The sequence below is a fragment of the Brachyistius frenatus genome, unplaced genomic scaffold (assembly GCF_029030835.1).
Source record: "Brachyistius frenatus isolate BFR_SWC_R1_liver_20210118 unplaced genomic scaffold, ASM2903083v1 Contig_68, whole genome shotgun sequence".
In the NCBI taxonomy this organism is placed as follows: domain Eukaryota; kingdom Metazoa; phylum Chordata; class Actinopteri; family Embiotocidae; genus Brachyistius; species Brachyistius frenatus.
The window spans coordinates 152,757-168,438 of NW_027210667.1; the positions used below are offsets into that span (position 1 = coordinate 152,757).

At 39.3% G+C, this 15,682-nt stretch overlaps 1 protein-coding gene across 4 annotated transcripts in view; it reads right to left on the reverse strand.

Annotated features, from left to right (window-relative positions):
• fndc3a (fibronectin type III domain containing 3A) overlaps positions 1 to 15,081 on the reverse strand; it is a 42,023-nt gene extending 26,942 nt beyond the window's left edge. The window contains exons 1-3 of one of the 4 annotated variants that reach the window (XM_069707356.1): positions 14,626 to 15,081; positions 11,762 to 11,902; positions 1,473 to 1,548 (exon numbers count right to left, since the gene is read on the reverse strand). In XM_069707356.1, coding sequence (XP_069563457.1) covers positions 1,473 to 1,548; positions 11,762 to 11,872 — 187 coding nt within the window. In that variant the 5' untranslated portion in view covers positions 11,873 to 11,902; positions 14,626 to 15,081. Of the gene's footprint in view, positions 1 to 1,472; positions 1,549 to 2,323; positions 2,456 to 2,802; positions 3,570 to 11,761; positions 11,906 to 14,625 lie in introns of those variants that run through there. The other 3 variants (XM_069707355.1, XM_069707357.1, XM_069707354.1) reach the window with 3 other exon arrangements.
• Positions 15,082 to 15,682: the final 601 nt, after the last annotated feature.

Here is a 15,682-nt window from a genome sequence, read left to right on the forward strand (position 1 = left end):
TACAGCAAGCAAAATATGTCTCAATGTACATATGGGCATGTGAATTTTTTTTTTTTCAAAACAGAATGTGAATCAGTCCTGTGAATCGATGAGATCAGGCTTAATCAACTAAGTGACTCTAAAAAAAAAAAAAAAAAATATCATCTAATTTTATTAAAACATATTGTTGCATAACCCATTCTTTCAAGCTGTAATATGCCCTGTATTGGCTTAAACCATAAGATGCAATCATGTCAAGGAGCAGGCTGAGAGCTGCGAGACGTGGCTGTCATCCCGCTATCAATTCTGTAAAGATACGTCATTGCATCTTGAATAACGTCTTACCTTTTAAAGGCACACAATGAAAAGATGTGAATAAATCCAAGTGAAGGTGACTGCTAAAAATAATTAGCTCTATCTCTGTTACTCAGATTACGTTCACATAAACTGACAAAATGCACCCTTTTCTTCCATATACTCACCAAGATAGTATACATAAAGTGGAATTATCACTTTTCTGACAATGTCAACAAAAAGTAAAAATCAATAAGCTTTGCAAAATGTATTGCAGAGTGGTTGTATTGGTTTGCTAGGAGGTCCCAATAAAGTGCTTGTTGAATGTAATCTTCTATAAATATAATATATCTTCCCCTCCGTGTCTCTCTCTAAATTCCCAAAAAGGGAAAGTGTTTCAGTTTATTTACATTTTGTTATTCAGTCAAAACAAAAATGAATAGTAAAAATCTCCTCACTGATTTTCAAGAGTGTTATTGTGCTCCTAAAAAAATTGCTAACTTGTCAAACGTTTTCTTTAAACACAATCTGTTTGTACAGGTGTGTAACCAGACATATCAACAACATACAATACTTATCTTCAGTTAATGATTTCCCGGCTGAATTTAGAAAAGATAATAATAAAATGAGTTGTGTATAACAGCTAAACGTCAGTTTGAGTTTCCCACTGCCATCACAGAGGAAGCCCTTCAGTCCAGCACAAATCACACAGGTGCCATTTTTTCCATTCAATAACCGATGAAAGGTGAGAAGTTTGCTGCATGGTTATATATATATATATATATACTTAGAGGGTAATGCTGAAACTTTAATTCAATTTTAATCAAATACTATTTCACATATTGTAGCTTTTCATATTGTCAGTATATTAACTCAAAATCTGTTTAGAGAAGGTTTAACTGTATAAAACTATGTAAAACGAATCAAAATTTGTTTTTAATTATGTAAAGTGTGTGCTCTACAAATACATCAATAGATGTCACTGTTTCAGTTCATTTAGTTTTTGAAGGCTAGAAACATGTTTTGTTTTTTTCTCCCAGTATTAAGACATTAATGATTAAACATTTGTCAAATACACCGAAATGGATTACAACATGAACATTTTCGGCTCTTTTACAACTGGAATATGACAATATGCATTCAAATCAAGTATTACACAAAAAACAGGTGTGTACGTCGTAGAAGAAAAACTTTCTTACCTGTGATACACTGAAACTGACCATCCTCTCGTCGAATAGTGAAGGCTTCACCTGGGTTTACCTGCACCAGGATTACCTGTGGGGAAACAGAGATGCATTCCAGTCATTGTACACACCATATTATAGACTAACTTTAATGACCTAATAACTAGAAAAAGATAACAAAAAGAAATGTCAGTTTGCAATGCTGTTTCTGAAAAAATGCACAACAACATAAAAGCTAATCATGTTTAATGATAATAATGAATTAATCTTAAAATTACTGTACATGACATCAAAAATTACCCGTAAATTTGATAAAAAAGTCAGGAATCAAATGATGCCATTATTATTTCAACCCACTTTTAGCATAGAAAAATTACATAAAATAACAAAAATACCCAGTAGTCACTTTGTCTAAAACTCCAGAAATTCAATATTTTAAATTAAAAATGGTCAAAGGAACCATAATTTGTTATTGAATTGAAAAGAAAATCAGTTCATCATGAAAGATCAGGTACATACTGCTGCGTACAATGAGTCATGCTGCTTCTGTCAAGCAAACAGTGAACAAAAAAAAAAAAAAAAAAACCTTATCGGTAAACTTTTCAAATGATTTCAGTTGCTGTAAATGGAATATTTTCTAACAGCCAAATAAAAGTACAATTACAGACCATCTTTTTTTTTTGGTATTATTCACCCAAGCAACAGGTCTGATGATATTAACAAAAATTACAATAATCTGAAACACCTCCTTCCAAATAATCTCAAATCATGCATACATTTTTGTTTTTTAACCTCATCCTTATAAAGTCTAAAAACCCTCATAACTAGGTTTTTGTTGCCTGGCGCTGTGTGTGGGCACTAGTTACCTCACTCTTGTGGAAGTCGCTGTCATAGAATCTACCCTCCTTTCGCAAGCAGATTTGGCTATGGCTCCCTTCGAGCACTGAAATCATCAGCACCTCCATCTCTGATACAGCTCTCATTCATGCGCTTGGCAGGGAGAGGAAAGAGCCCTTTGACTGCACACACGGTCTCATATGTTCATACAAAGAATCACAAGCAGCGTCAGCAGTAAGTGTAGATGATGGTGGTGGTGGTGGGAGGGGCAAGTGAGGTCTAATTGAATCAAAGTCTGGCCACTTCACGGTCGGGTGCAGGAGTGTGTTTGTTATGCACTCCCTTTGGTGTGAAGCAAACACCCCTCCCAGGACTACTTCTCTCTTTTCCCATTTAATTTAAATTGAAAGTTACAGTTGAAATCGACAGTGACATTTACTGCCTATTAATAAAAAAAGAATAACAAAAGAAGGACATTTTGCTCGCAAAAGATCCGACTGCTACTTACTGTTGCCCGCATTTCTTTTTCTCATTCAAGCGTCTCTATACGTGCAGTCAATGAGTAGAAAAGATGTTGAGGGTCTAGCAGACCCTCCACCACATCACCCAACCCTTGTGAAAAATCACATGACTTGCAATGCTATCACATCTGGCTGGGCTGGTCTTTTACACCCTTCACTTCCATCAACTCCTGCACAAAGTCCAGGAAGAATCAGACAAGCTGCATGGACTGCAGCCGTGCCGACTTGGTCTCTTGCACTTGATACAGCCGTCACAGAAAGTGTGCCGTGAATCTCATGTTTGCTTAGCCTGGTTAAGCCGCATCTGCTCCAATAGCGGCACACTCTGCAGCAGGCGGCTTGTTCACTCTTGCCTCTGGCTCCAGTGCAGCCTCCCTACCGTCAGTATCCACAGCAACTCCTTTAACAAATAAGCCACAGCGATGTCCGTGCCAAACCTTCACAGAGGGATTTAAACCGTATCAGCAGTTGCCACTCTCCGGAAAAGGAGGCGATGAACCCAGGAAAACAGGACCAAAAATGAGAAGGACTTTGGATGATGCCTCAGTTTGCTATTCAGTTTCCTTCTTGCCTCGGTCACGGCATGTGTGCAGCTCAGTTAACGCCTGCTACGCTCCTTAATATGGTTGATTTCAATAGTATTCCACCAGGGTGTGATCATAGCACAGCTAAGCCGGCAAAGGTACGTGGGGTCCATAGCATGGGGAGTCCTTTGTTCTGTCTTTTTCACAACAACAACAATGGCGTGAGGGAGCTGAGCGACCCACGCAGCTTCTGGATCTGACATATACGACTACGCTACAGTCGCTCTCCCTCCCGCCCTCCCGCCTTCCCTTATCTCCCTCCCCCTCATACTCTCTCTGGCTCTCTCTCTCTCTCTCTCTCATTCACAGAGCAACATGCCATACATCCACTATTAGTACTCCGATCAATGCGAGACGAGATGAGGGAAGGGAGTTCAATTGCAGGGCTTCAGCATTGGTGACAAATACAGCAACAAGTTCATTACAGTCTTCAAACATCAAAAAAGCAGCACGCTGACAGTCAAAACAGGCACATTTGGACAATAAATACAGCTTGCAAGCTTCTGTATTTCTCCTCATTCATTCTAAATGGACCATTCCTTAAAGCGACACTGCTGATCACTTGATCAGCACGTGTCAAGTTAACAGCTACTCTGCGTCACCGGTACTGCTGTGCTATAGGTAGATCAAAATGCTCAACAAAATGGAAATTCAACGGTTGGTTTTACTCAGCCTAAATATGTACGAAATCTAGATTTAAGGAATTATGCAAAAACAGCCGCTAGCAGTGATCACTAATGCCCAAGTATTAGAGGCTTAAGAAGTAAGGTGGCTTCAGGGAAATACAGAGAAAAAAAAATTTGATTTTGAAAGACGAATAATACGAAACAGAAATGATACATGGCAGACATGGATCAGGGGTTACAATTTTGTATTAACTAATCTGTTCATCATGCTGAGAATCTGTTAAATTAGGAATTTTTTTTTTTCTTCTTCTTCTTCTTTTACAATTGCAGGCTGTTATTAACTGAAGCATAAAGTGAACTCTGGTGACCCTCCTTCAGGTGGAATTTACTTGCTTTTAAGTCAAAATAAATACAAATTGTAGATGTTGACAATAAAATAATCATGAGAAACACTAATTAGATGGTGACCACATCATACAGCCTGAGGACAACTTTCAGCAGCCTTACAATCTAAAACAAAATGAAACAAACCTAGAATCATTACCTCTGCACTTCCAAAACAAGCAACAAGATGCAGTGTGTTTGTTGTTAAATGTTCTTCCTTTAAACGTTACAACAACATTAAACTGTGATGTGAAAAGCTTGAGTTGATAATTAAGGGTATTCAATATATTTTTCTCCTTTATCTCACTGCTAATATTCTCCTCCCTATTTAGCTTTGGATTTAAAAGAACATCCTCAGAATGGCCTCAGTCTTATGACAGACATTCAGAAGAGGCAAAAAAAACCAACTCTACTTTCTCAGTTTGAGGCATTATCTATAATGCATCTAGTGTATAAATTGACTGTTTTGCAGAACAAACAAAAGGGATGCAATGAAAGATTAATAACATTTTAGATAAGTCAAGTTCCTCTTCTGATAACTCCACTAGGCAGATAAAAATGTACACAAACAACTCTACTGTAAAATACTTAATGTCTAGTTGCCATCATAGACCAACTGTATGGGGACTTTATTTGTAAATATAACAGACTCTGAAAAAAACTGCTAAGGTACCGCTAAAGGTTACTTTTAATACAGATGACTAAGCACAATGTGCAATGGCTTCCTGGTCATATTCACAGTGGGGAAAATATTTTTAACAGAACATTGCGTGGACAAAATCTTTCATAAAGACAAAAGCACCAATATATCAATATATCTCGTTCCCATCATTGTAAAGATTTGCATCTAGGTATGCAAAGAAAATGAGGATCAGCTAGCACACAGTCATACAGGTGGCCACTGCTATGTTTTATTACCCAGGAGATAGGCCTGCTCTGTGCGCTCAGGGCTATTAGCTCTGACGTTTTTCAGTCGGTGGTGACTCAGAGTTTGGGTTTCTCACTATTTGTTCCTCCTAATTGTTTACTGTGCATTGATGTGACAAAGCAGCTGGGTGCACAGGAAACGGGAGCCAAATGACACAGGGAAAATTCTGCCGGAGTCGGAACTAGCCAGGAACTAACGCAGTCTGCCTGCAGCTGATGGCATACACTTACGTGTGCAATGATGATTCAAAGCAATTTGATGATCGTACACCCTTCAAGATCCCCTGGAAACGTTGCATAATGGATAGTAGGGTGAAAAAAAGACAGGAAAACAAATCTTTCTAAGAGGCGTATATGCTGCTGCACCTTCTTGTGAATAATCATCTTTTTAGTAGACTTTAGATTTCCACTAGCTTTCTATTTACTATGTTAATTAGCTATGTCTCTGCATACTTTATTGACTCTATGAATAGTCACCAACCACTACTGACTCATGGTAACTTTGGCCTTTGCATTAGGTGATTATGCATGTAATTATATAAATATACTGTAGTAGCCAATAGTACTATTTAATACATGGACACGGTTTACTGTGATTTCATGTTTCCGACAAATATTAGGTTTTAACAAAGTGAATAAAATTAAATATCACTAACAGTGCAAATGGAACAAACCGCCATTTTCATGTATGTTAAGTCGCAATCTGTCTTTTAAAGGGGTAGCACAATGGTGATTGAGCCTGAGGCCCAGTAATAAAAAAGCCCTTTAATTGGTAGTATTATGAACAGACCGAGTTGGCTGTCCGTTGCGAAATTCCCAGAAAAATCACAAGCAGTGCAACATGCTTGCTCTTCAACTCACTTGTGTATGAAGCAGCACACTGAGAAACAGCAGCGGCGGCGGATAAAGTTTTTTCCAGGTCTGTGCTAGCGTTGAAAGTAAATGGTTACTAAAGCCAAACAAAGAGAAGAGTCACTACAACTACGAAAGAAAAATAAGCAATATTACACAGGCACCACTGTTTGGATGTCTGGAAAGTGAAATCCCCAAAATACAGCTGCAATTACTACTTATCACCATAGGTGTCTCCAAAGACAACAAAACAGAGACTTTCACGATTGTAACAAAAATCTTCTTTTTCATAAACACTTGAAATGTTTTCTCGTGGGTTTACCTAGGCACAAATTCAAGAATTCAACATTTTGAATTCTGGTTTGAAAAATACCAATTCAACATGCTATTGGGTATATCATTTAATAATGAATAATAACGAAGACGAACTTCAATTTTGGACAAAATTGCAAGATTATTTTTTTTCCAATAGCCTTTTTTTAGTGGTTGAATAACTAGTCAAACACTTAGAAGAAAGTGTGTATAAGCACCAACTGATTCAGAGCAGCTGGACTTCCTATTTAATCGCCATTTCTTTCTTAATTTGATCAGACTTCTATTTTTTTTTTGTAACCGATTACAAATATCGATATGGGTGCATTGTTTAGATCACTGCCCTGCTTATTGCAAAATCAGATCTCAAATAAATAAGGATGTTATTGATAAGATTTTACTCAGGATTTTGCCAATACTTGGCTCTGGTCTTCTTTTTAACGAATCATACAAAAAATATCCAACAGCCTGATGCTGCCACTGTTCACCGTAGAGCTGGTATTAATATGTTGTGATAGTAATGATACAGAGATCTAAGCTCAACTCTTAATTTTGTTCAATCAGACTATATATATATTTTTTTTTCACTTAGGCCATTTGAACATTTTTCATAGACGTCTGTAACTTCAGTGCTGCTTTCATGTGGGTTTTTTTTTTCCCCTCCTTAGGAGCACTTTCCATCTGGCTCCTCTACCACATATCCCACACTTGTGAAGTGCTGTACTGAGTCTAGTCCTTCCAAAGAAATCCGTCATCAAACTGAAGGCACTTTGGACTCCTGTCTAAAATGTCCTTCAAGATCAGCTTCCAGGAGGCCAAGGTACCTTCTGGCTTGGTCACTCTGTTTGGTCCGTCAACCTGCTCCAACATAAGTCCAGGTAGTTTCACATTGTGTCCACTTTTAATGATGAAGCCCATGTGCTCCAACTGTATTCAACATATTAACATTAATGTTCTGCTGAGTTTGTCTGCATGCAGTTTTTTTTTTTTTTCATCAAACACCTGTTAAACAATCAGAAGTAAATCTTGAAGAAGTGCTACGCCTGCAACCACTCTGCCTGCAGTCAACACCCTTGTAATCCACAGCTGTTATTTCTTACAGTCATATGCTGCTCATTATGCTAACAGCGAACTGTAGGAAAACAGGCTAAAAACAAACTCTAATTGCGTAGAACAGTAAGAGCTGATTTTCTCCACCTAAAAATGAGTTGAATCCTTGTTGACAGCTAGGTGAGACCGATCCGATCCGCCCCTCCTCACAACCAGAAGTAACTGTCAAGCAGTGAGTCTCTTCACAGCAGCACAGTGAGGATGACTGAGGGGATGAATGATGCTTGAGGTCTATTAGCAAGCTTATTGAGACAAGATTTGCAGCCTCACACAACACGGTCAAACCATTGTTTAATCCAGAAGTATGTGACATCACAGTGCATCTGTAGACTTCACATGTCAAAAGAAAGGCCTTGTCTGGTCTTAATAATCATTATCAGCCACAATAAACAAATATGTATTGGTTACTGTTAGCAGCCAAGGAACTCCACATCACTGAACTACATGTACTTGTGTCGGTCTTGTTCCTATTGGTGCTGTAATAATGGTATAGTTTGTCTTATTGGCTCAGGAGAAAGTGTTCTTAAACACTGCTGAGTCACGCACTGTCCGCCTTCTCACAATAGTTGACAAATATTGGGCTCACCCCCATCTTCACAGATGATTCAGTGGCTGACCAAGAGACAAGCAGAGTGGGTTGCATTTTTGTCACAACATCTCCAGCCCTCAGGCAAGTTGTGTGGGGCACATGTTCAAGGCCCTGTCTCCTGTGTCTGGCTATAGCATACAATGCCAGCAGAAAAGACAGATGAATTGGGAGTGAGGTCTCACTATCCCACGGTAATATTAGCCCACGCATGACACGTAGTCACAAATAGACAACATATTCAAGGCTGTGTGTTCCCTGTTCATTTTATGTAGCTGTGTGCTTTTACATGTTTTCCACAAAAGGAGGTTTTGGATTTTTAAATCTGAACTCCCGTTGAAAATTGTCAAAACTGCGGGGCTACGTTAGAATAAGATCATGCAGGAATATATGTGAAATTCCAAGCAACTGAACAGCAAAACACCTCCGTCTCCATTCACTGCTATTTCTGAGCCATCCCTCAAATGTGCTATGCTGTCTTAAAAGAACGAGTTATTACAAGCATTTCCCAAAAGGTTGGACCATTCCTTGGAAGGACTTCTAACAGAAACCGCATAGAAAGTAGTCTGTATGAAGGAGTCCTACTAATCCCTTACAGCCTCCTGGGTTAAAAACACAGCTTTAAAATCAATCCATTTTAGAAAAAAAAAAAAAACCAGAAACACAAAAAGCATAAAAACATTAGATGACGAGTCTCACAACAAAGAGTAATGAACAAAATGGGTGAAAACATGTATATCCATCAGCAAATCCAACAGCTAGGTACATAAGCCATTAGCTAGGCTTAAACATTGACAGAAACAGGCAGATTCATCTGTTACTCCAATTTAGTTACAAACACAACGGCAAGAGCAGGAAAAACTAAATGGGGAAGAGAGCTTAAATGGAAGGAAGCAGTGAATCATACTGTAGTCATCTCTTAAAAGGAATCATCTCAGGTAATGACTCCACGACAACAGCCTTCTCACTGACTAATTGGTCCAGAGTGGTAAAACCAAGCCATGACTGGGAGAAAAAAACACCAAGAATAAAGTGTCCTTAAAGCTTTTTTTAACTAAAAAAAGGTCAGAAACAGAGGGGTCAGCCATCGCTGTGAATCCATTTCACTGTCACCACAGTCCTGCCTCATTCTGTCGGGACCCAGACCCCTCCAGTGGTTCCTAGTCTTCACTCTGCAGCTGTCATGATAGTTACACAACACACATATACTGCACTTTAGTCACAGTGTCGCTCAAAAAACAATTCTTGAAAATCCCTTCACGGTGGATTTTTTTTTTTTTTTTTTTAATGGTTTGGCAAACCTTTTTTTTTTTCCTCCCTCGGTCAATATCACAGGTGGTAACAGAGTGGTCAGACTGTTGCCACAAAATCAGTAACAGTCACCTTTGTCATGTGTGTATTCTACACATTGTAATGTAATGCAGATTTACATTAAGCAGGTGAACAGAGTTTGAATGTTAATACGTTGAAAAGGTTTACTGAATTAAAAAAAAAACACAGACACTATGGGCGTGCAGGGAGAAATCCATTTGTTGGAAATTTAACTAAGAGTTAAGTGTGCTGGTGTGTGTACCGCCACTCTTCTGGCGTTAAGGAACACTAATCGAACACAAGAAAGCAGAGTGCCTTAAATATCGATTTGAAAGTCTCTTGCAGGAAAGGTCAACCTGAAGCAGAGCTGCTACTAGCATGTTAGAAAACGTCACCCAACTTCTTATTAAGATAAATAACAGGCCATTGTATTTTCAAGGATATGCAACCATTTAGCATTGTTCAAAATGACGGACACGGATGGAATACACCAACCTCAAAAACCAGTTCTGTCATTTCAGGAAAAAAATACATAATGGATGGTGCCGAAAAGGTAATCCTAACTACTGCTCCCCATTGTTCACTGTTGTCGGTGTAGGGTGGCAGACCTGATTCATTTCACTCACAGGTGCATAATACTGGAGATAAAAATCTTCTTTTCTATTGTTATTTTCTATTTTAAGAGTGTTATTGATCTGAAAACTTGCTGAATAATTTTGTCAACAAAAAGAAAACAAATATTCAAATTTCCCTCTATAATTTCCCACAAACCAATCTTGTTATTTTTAAACGATCCAAAACCAGAACATTCTAGAATGTGTACCAAAGAAAAGTAATTCTCCAGTCTTAAAAGTTAGAAATAGTAAACATGTGAAACTTTGCAAAAAAAACAAAAAACAAAAAAAGTCTAAAGCATAGTTAAATTGTTCAAAATGTGAAATCATGTCAAATCTGAACTCAATTGCAATAAACCATTTTTGTATATAATTGTAATATATGTATCTCAGTGATCATGAACATGCAGTGGCTCAAATCGGTCTAAGCAGCAGGGTTGTTATGATGTAAGCCAGGATGGAAGAGCACCATTTTGTTCCTTTAGCCCTCATAAAACAGTGTAAACAGTGACACTGGACATGTTCAGGCAATCAGGTAACCTTTGTGGGAGGTAGTAAAGTAACTAAATTCCATGAGAACAACACCCTCACCACGAACACAACCGGCAGAATTCGATCTCTACGCGAACAAAGCCTGATTCAGGTGAGGGTTTTTCCACTGAGGAAGACGACACAGATAGGTGGAAAGGCATGTTCATAGGGCAGCGCTAATATTAGCAAGCCGTATCAGGACAAACTGCCTGAGACTGAGGAAATGGCTGAAAAGATTAGCACTGTGAGTTCCCTACTATCCCCCAGGAAGTCAGGGAAATTTAAACAAAGGGAACTGATGACCATTAAAATGACAGGAAAATCACCCAATCTTGTCAGGGCAGCTCAATATCCCTCTGACAAGAGATGATGTGTGGATAGTGTCAACCCCATATCCTGTGCACATAAGGCAAAACTGCCATCAAAACTGAGAGAGCTGTGTTTCATAAGTAACAAGCACCTGTTGCTTATGAACAATGTTACATGAGCTACTGAAGGGAGGACAGCAATCTATGTGGGCTGTTTCAATACTTAACCAAGAAAGAACTTTATCTGCATATATTGTTTTGCATCTGAAACAAGCATTCAAAACCCTCAGGTTTCACTAGAGGCAAATTTGAATGTACCAGAAGACACAGTTTTACAACTACAACACAAGATAAGCTTATAGCAACACAAGAGTGGAAGAATTCTTACAGCTGGGTTTACTATATTTTTTGATTATTCCATTTGTCACCTCTGGTGTTACTACTTCAGAATGTGCTCAAGTACTCAAAGTGCACCACTGCAAATTTCTCAATTTCATAGGTGATTCATGTATGTAGTGCATTTCATTACATTAATATTTAGTCCAGTGTTTTGCACACAATTCCAAAACAAATTCTGACAAGCACAAAAAACGACACGTGCAATTATCCCCTCGTTTCCCACTTGGTGAGCTTAACTACACGGAGTCAAACAGTTCAACAACTGCACACTTAAGGCCAACAACAGACAAGACAATTAAGAAGCACCACTTCTGACAAATCCCCTCGACTATAATTGGGCGTAACATACTTAATGCAGCGCGCGTTACTAATGGCTGAGAGGGCAGAGAGGTATAAGAGTACCTGCTGGGGTCCTTCCCCATTGACCATAGCTGAGGGTGGTGGTGAGGCCAGGATTGGGAGTTCAGGGCTGAGAAGCTGGCCAGACTCCAGAGGTGGCGTGTGGTCTGCCATGTCTCCCTCATTCACACCACTGAAGAGGTACTGCTGCAACAAAGACACAAATAATCAATAGACATGTACAAAGTATACTACGAAGGTTTGTGGCATCATCCTCTTGATTCTTGACACTCATTTGACCTTTGCTGATGAATACATTTATCCAGAGTTTCCACAGGATGCAGCTTCTCTGCTAGGACACACTAAGTGCATCATTACCTAAATTTATAGACAATTTGTACAGTTTTCCACAAGTAAAATGGTGATTCACAATGTTTTCTCTGATGACAATGGAAACTAATTTTCAAACGTTTTTTTTTTTGCAGATACTGTACTTTGTAAATTCAAAATGCAAAATTCACACTGGGGAATCTCATTGCTTTTGGCAGTAAGATTAAAGAGACTTAGAAGGATGGGTGTATAAAGCATGGTTAAATAAAGTGATATATGGATACCTGGCATGGATAAACTGGGTGCAAATGCAGAATTCAAATATGTTGCGCAATAGTACACGTGTGAAAATTTGCTTTCGGTGGTGGGTGGCTTGGCATGTGACCAATGTGTGAGCAGAGACTGAAAGTATACTCGGAGCCTGTCTTTGCCACACTGTCCCCTCTAAACTGCACCAATGTAAGATGGATGGAGATTGGGTCAATCTCTACAGAGCAGTTTAGCCAGGCAGGAATTCAGTTAAACGAAAGCATAGACCATCCGGTCAATCTGTTTTAAAAATAAAACATCTTGTACGGACTTTCAATCGTATTTCACATCTTGAAATTAACGACTACCAGAGCACACAATTCGCTTCGCTTCCGAAACTCTCCCAAGAGTTGTCTGAAGCAGTGTTTTAGTTCTGGATCATGGTTATACATTTGGGAGGGAGCAGCATGAGAAATGAAAACAAATTGGAAATGATAGCTTATGGATAATTGTTAACCCCTTAATTGTAAGAAACCGTTTTGGGTTTTTTTTAACCATCTCCTCCTCTAGAAAATAGAGTCAAGTACTCAGAGCTGTCCAACGTCTTCTCACATCCTTCACATTAAAAAAAAAAATGGCAATGGAGAAGAGTTATGTCAGTTAATCCAGCAATCAACAAATGCAAATCCACCATGTTTCTTATAAATCACTGCAATGAAAGATTAAAATGCCAAAGTGTCCGATTGAGGACGGGCTGTTTGTGGAATAAAAATGAAAAAAAATAAATAAATAAAAAATACATGGCAAATCAAAATTCTCTTTAAAACAAGAGAACACTAAGACAGAGAAATGTAACATGTCCTTGAACTTAATTACACTCCAGCGCATGCGTCCCTAAACCTCACAGTGATCTGGCTTATCTGTTAGCTTTAGCCCCTCCCCTGCTTAAGCTTTAACGACCAAGTCAGTTTACAGTGTGATGGTCAATGAACTAGATCTGAGGGAACTACTGGAACACTTGCAGGCTTTAGATAAATACCAGGCCGGTTCTGTGCCCCCTCAGGTCCCCAAATCAGTTACTGCAATCAACTGGCATATTGCTCCAAATTTTTTGAAAGTAAATGCATTTTCAATTTCAAAATGATTGGCCAAGACCACATTCACAACTACCTGGAAATAAGTAACAGAGGGGGAATCCCTAATGACAGGAACGTATCTCCTTTATATCCCCCCCTGACCAGACCACCCACCTTTCATGCACTTGGTGAAGTCAAAAGGGGCATTTTTTATTTTGTTTTTCCCCCCACAGGAAATGATGATATGAGAGTTCCTTATTAATTTTCCAAATTTGATGTCATTTTGATCTGGTGTGGAGGTAACCATGAAGTGCTTTGTATACTCCACTTACTAAATACTTGCATGAGCGACATGCGTACTTTCCCCCTTCCCTAGGAAAAGATAAAGTCATAAAAGTTTCATATACACAATCAGGAGTTACCACCACAGCACCAGCTGGCTCGATTATTACATTCCTGTTGGGTTGCAGGGCCCTAAAGCCTGTATCACAGCACAATAAACACGACTTCTGTATCCAAACCGTGGTAACAGCTGTTGTTGCCCTGACTGTACTGTACATCATATTTGTTTGGAGCTGATGGAGCAGTCAAAAAAAGGACACAGCAGCTGTTTTTCGGTTACAGTTTTGCCCCCCCACCCCTCTCTCCCCCCAAAAAAAGGGGGAAACATCTTGATCGAATAACAGGGTGTTTTTCAGAGCCAACTCTTATTTGATTAATCATAATTGTCATGAATTGGACCGTGGCGGAGAACAACACCGTGATGACGGATAAGGCCTCGGGAGTATCACGAATTGGGGACATTTTGATCGTCCACGTCTCATAACTAACGTGAATTCAGCTCGTGTCCAAATGTGAGGTTTATCTGGGACACCTGGTGTAACAGCTGCTCAGCCAACAAATGCATGCATTTGACTTATCCTCATCTAAGCTCAGCCCATCTATTGTTAGCAGGCCCAACAACCACAGACACGAAGTCGTCATATTTACCGTGCCACACAACTACTAATATTAAAAATATAACATTTGAAAGATAGTGCCTCTTATTTATTTATTTTATTCGGTAACGGTCCGGTTGTTTACTCTGGCTACAGGTGTGTGTGTGTGTGTGTGCGCGCGCGCTCACCGTCGTGTCATAGCTGTCGGTTATCTAACCGGGAGATGACGTATTGACAAACAATAACCTTACAGATTATTCCCAAAGTTAATACACTCGTAGACTGACGTAACACAAGTGAATTATCCCCAATAAGCGCAGCTCCCTTTACTCACTCAGGTCTGTTGGCACAGCAGCAGCAGTCTCGACCGACCCGCCGATGCAGAGAGGTGGTTTTCCTTTGCAGGAAATGTTTCAAGCTCCGACGACCGGCTGCTTTTTTTGTTTGTTTGTTTGTTGTTGTTGTTGTTGACTGTTCACCCTGAGACTGATCAAACTTTCCAGCTACCGAGATAAACACGACAAGGCAAAATGTGGCATACTAGCGTGAGCTACCTAAATGCTACCAGAGCTAACAGTTAGCAATACGCGCTTCTCTCGTAAATGTGGACGGCGATGACTCGTATGAATTACACCTTAAATAGATTTGAGTAAATAGCGAGCAACGGCGACGATTCAAAGCGTCGATAATGTCAGCCTAACTGCCGGTTTTATCGAGGTAACTTTCCATCCAACCCTGTTCCTCGCATAAAACGCAGGAATTTCGCCATCGCTTACGGAACTGAGTGCGCATGCGTTGTGGAGCAACTCATGACGAATCCCAAAGTCCGAGATAGCGTCGAGAAACATTTACCAGGTTTGTCACATGGGAAAGATTTATTTATTTATTTATTTATTTTTTCCCCCCGATTCGTGTACGTGGTCAATATCCATTGTTGTTTTAATTAACTTAATTTTGTCTACCAACATGTTGACGACTTTAAGGTTGACGTGTCTGTGGACGGTTCGCCGACTTCATTCATAAAGAATATCTTGAAGAGACCCACGTTTGCGTCGCATCGTGCTGACCCTGCCAGGCTCGGTCTTTGCACACCTGAACTCCAGATGACCTCAGGCGGTGCTGATCCGTGACCAGCTTTTTTTTTTGTTTTGTTTTTTTAATGGGAATATTCGGTGTCTGTAAACAGCACTGTCACTGGTATTCATGCATTTGTATACAGTGTCCTGCTGTACGGAAAATATAGTAAACAAAGAAAACTGGATTTAGATGCAGGCTATTATTTTCTCTAGCTATATATCTGTAGAAGTTATAGTAGTGCTCAAATCTCACAAAACATCAAATTAATTCCTAATGAATGTAATGCACATCTATCTATCTATCTATCTATCTAT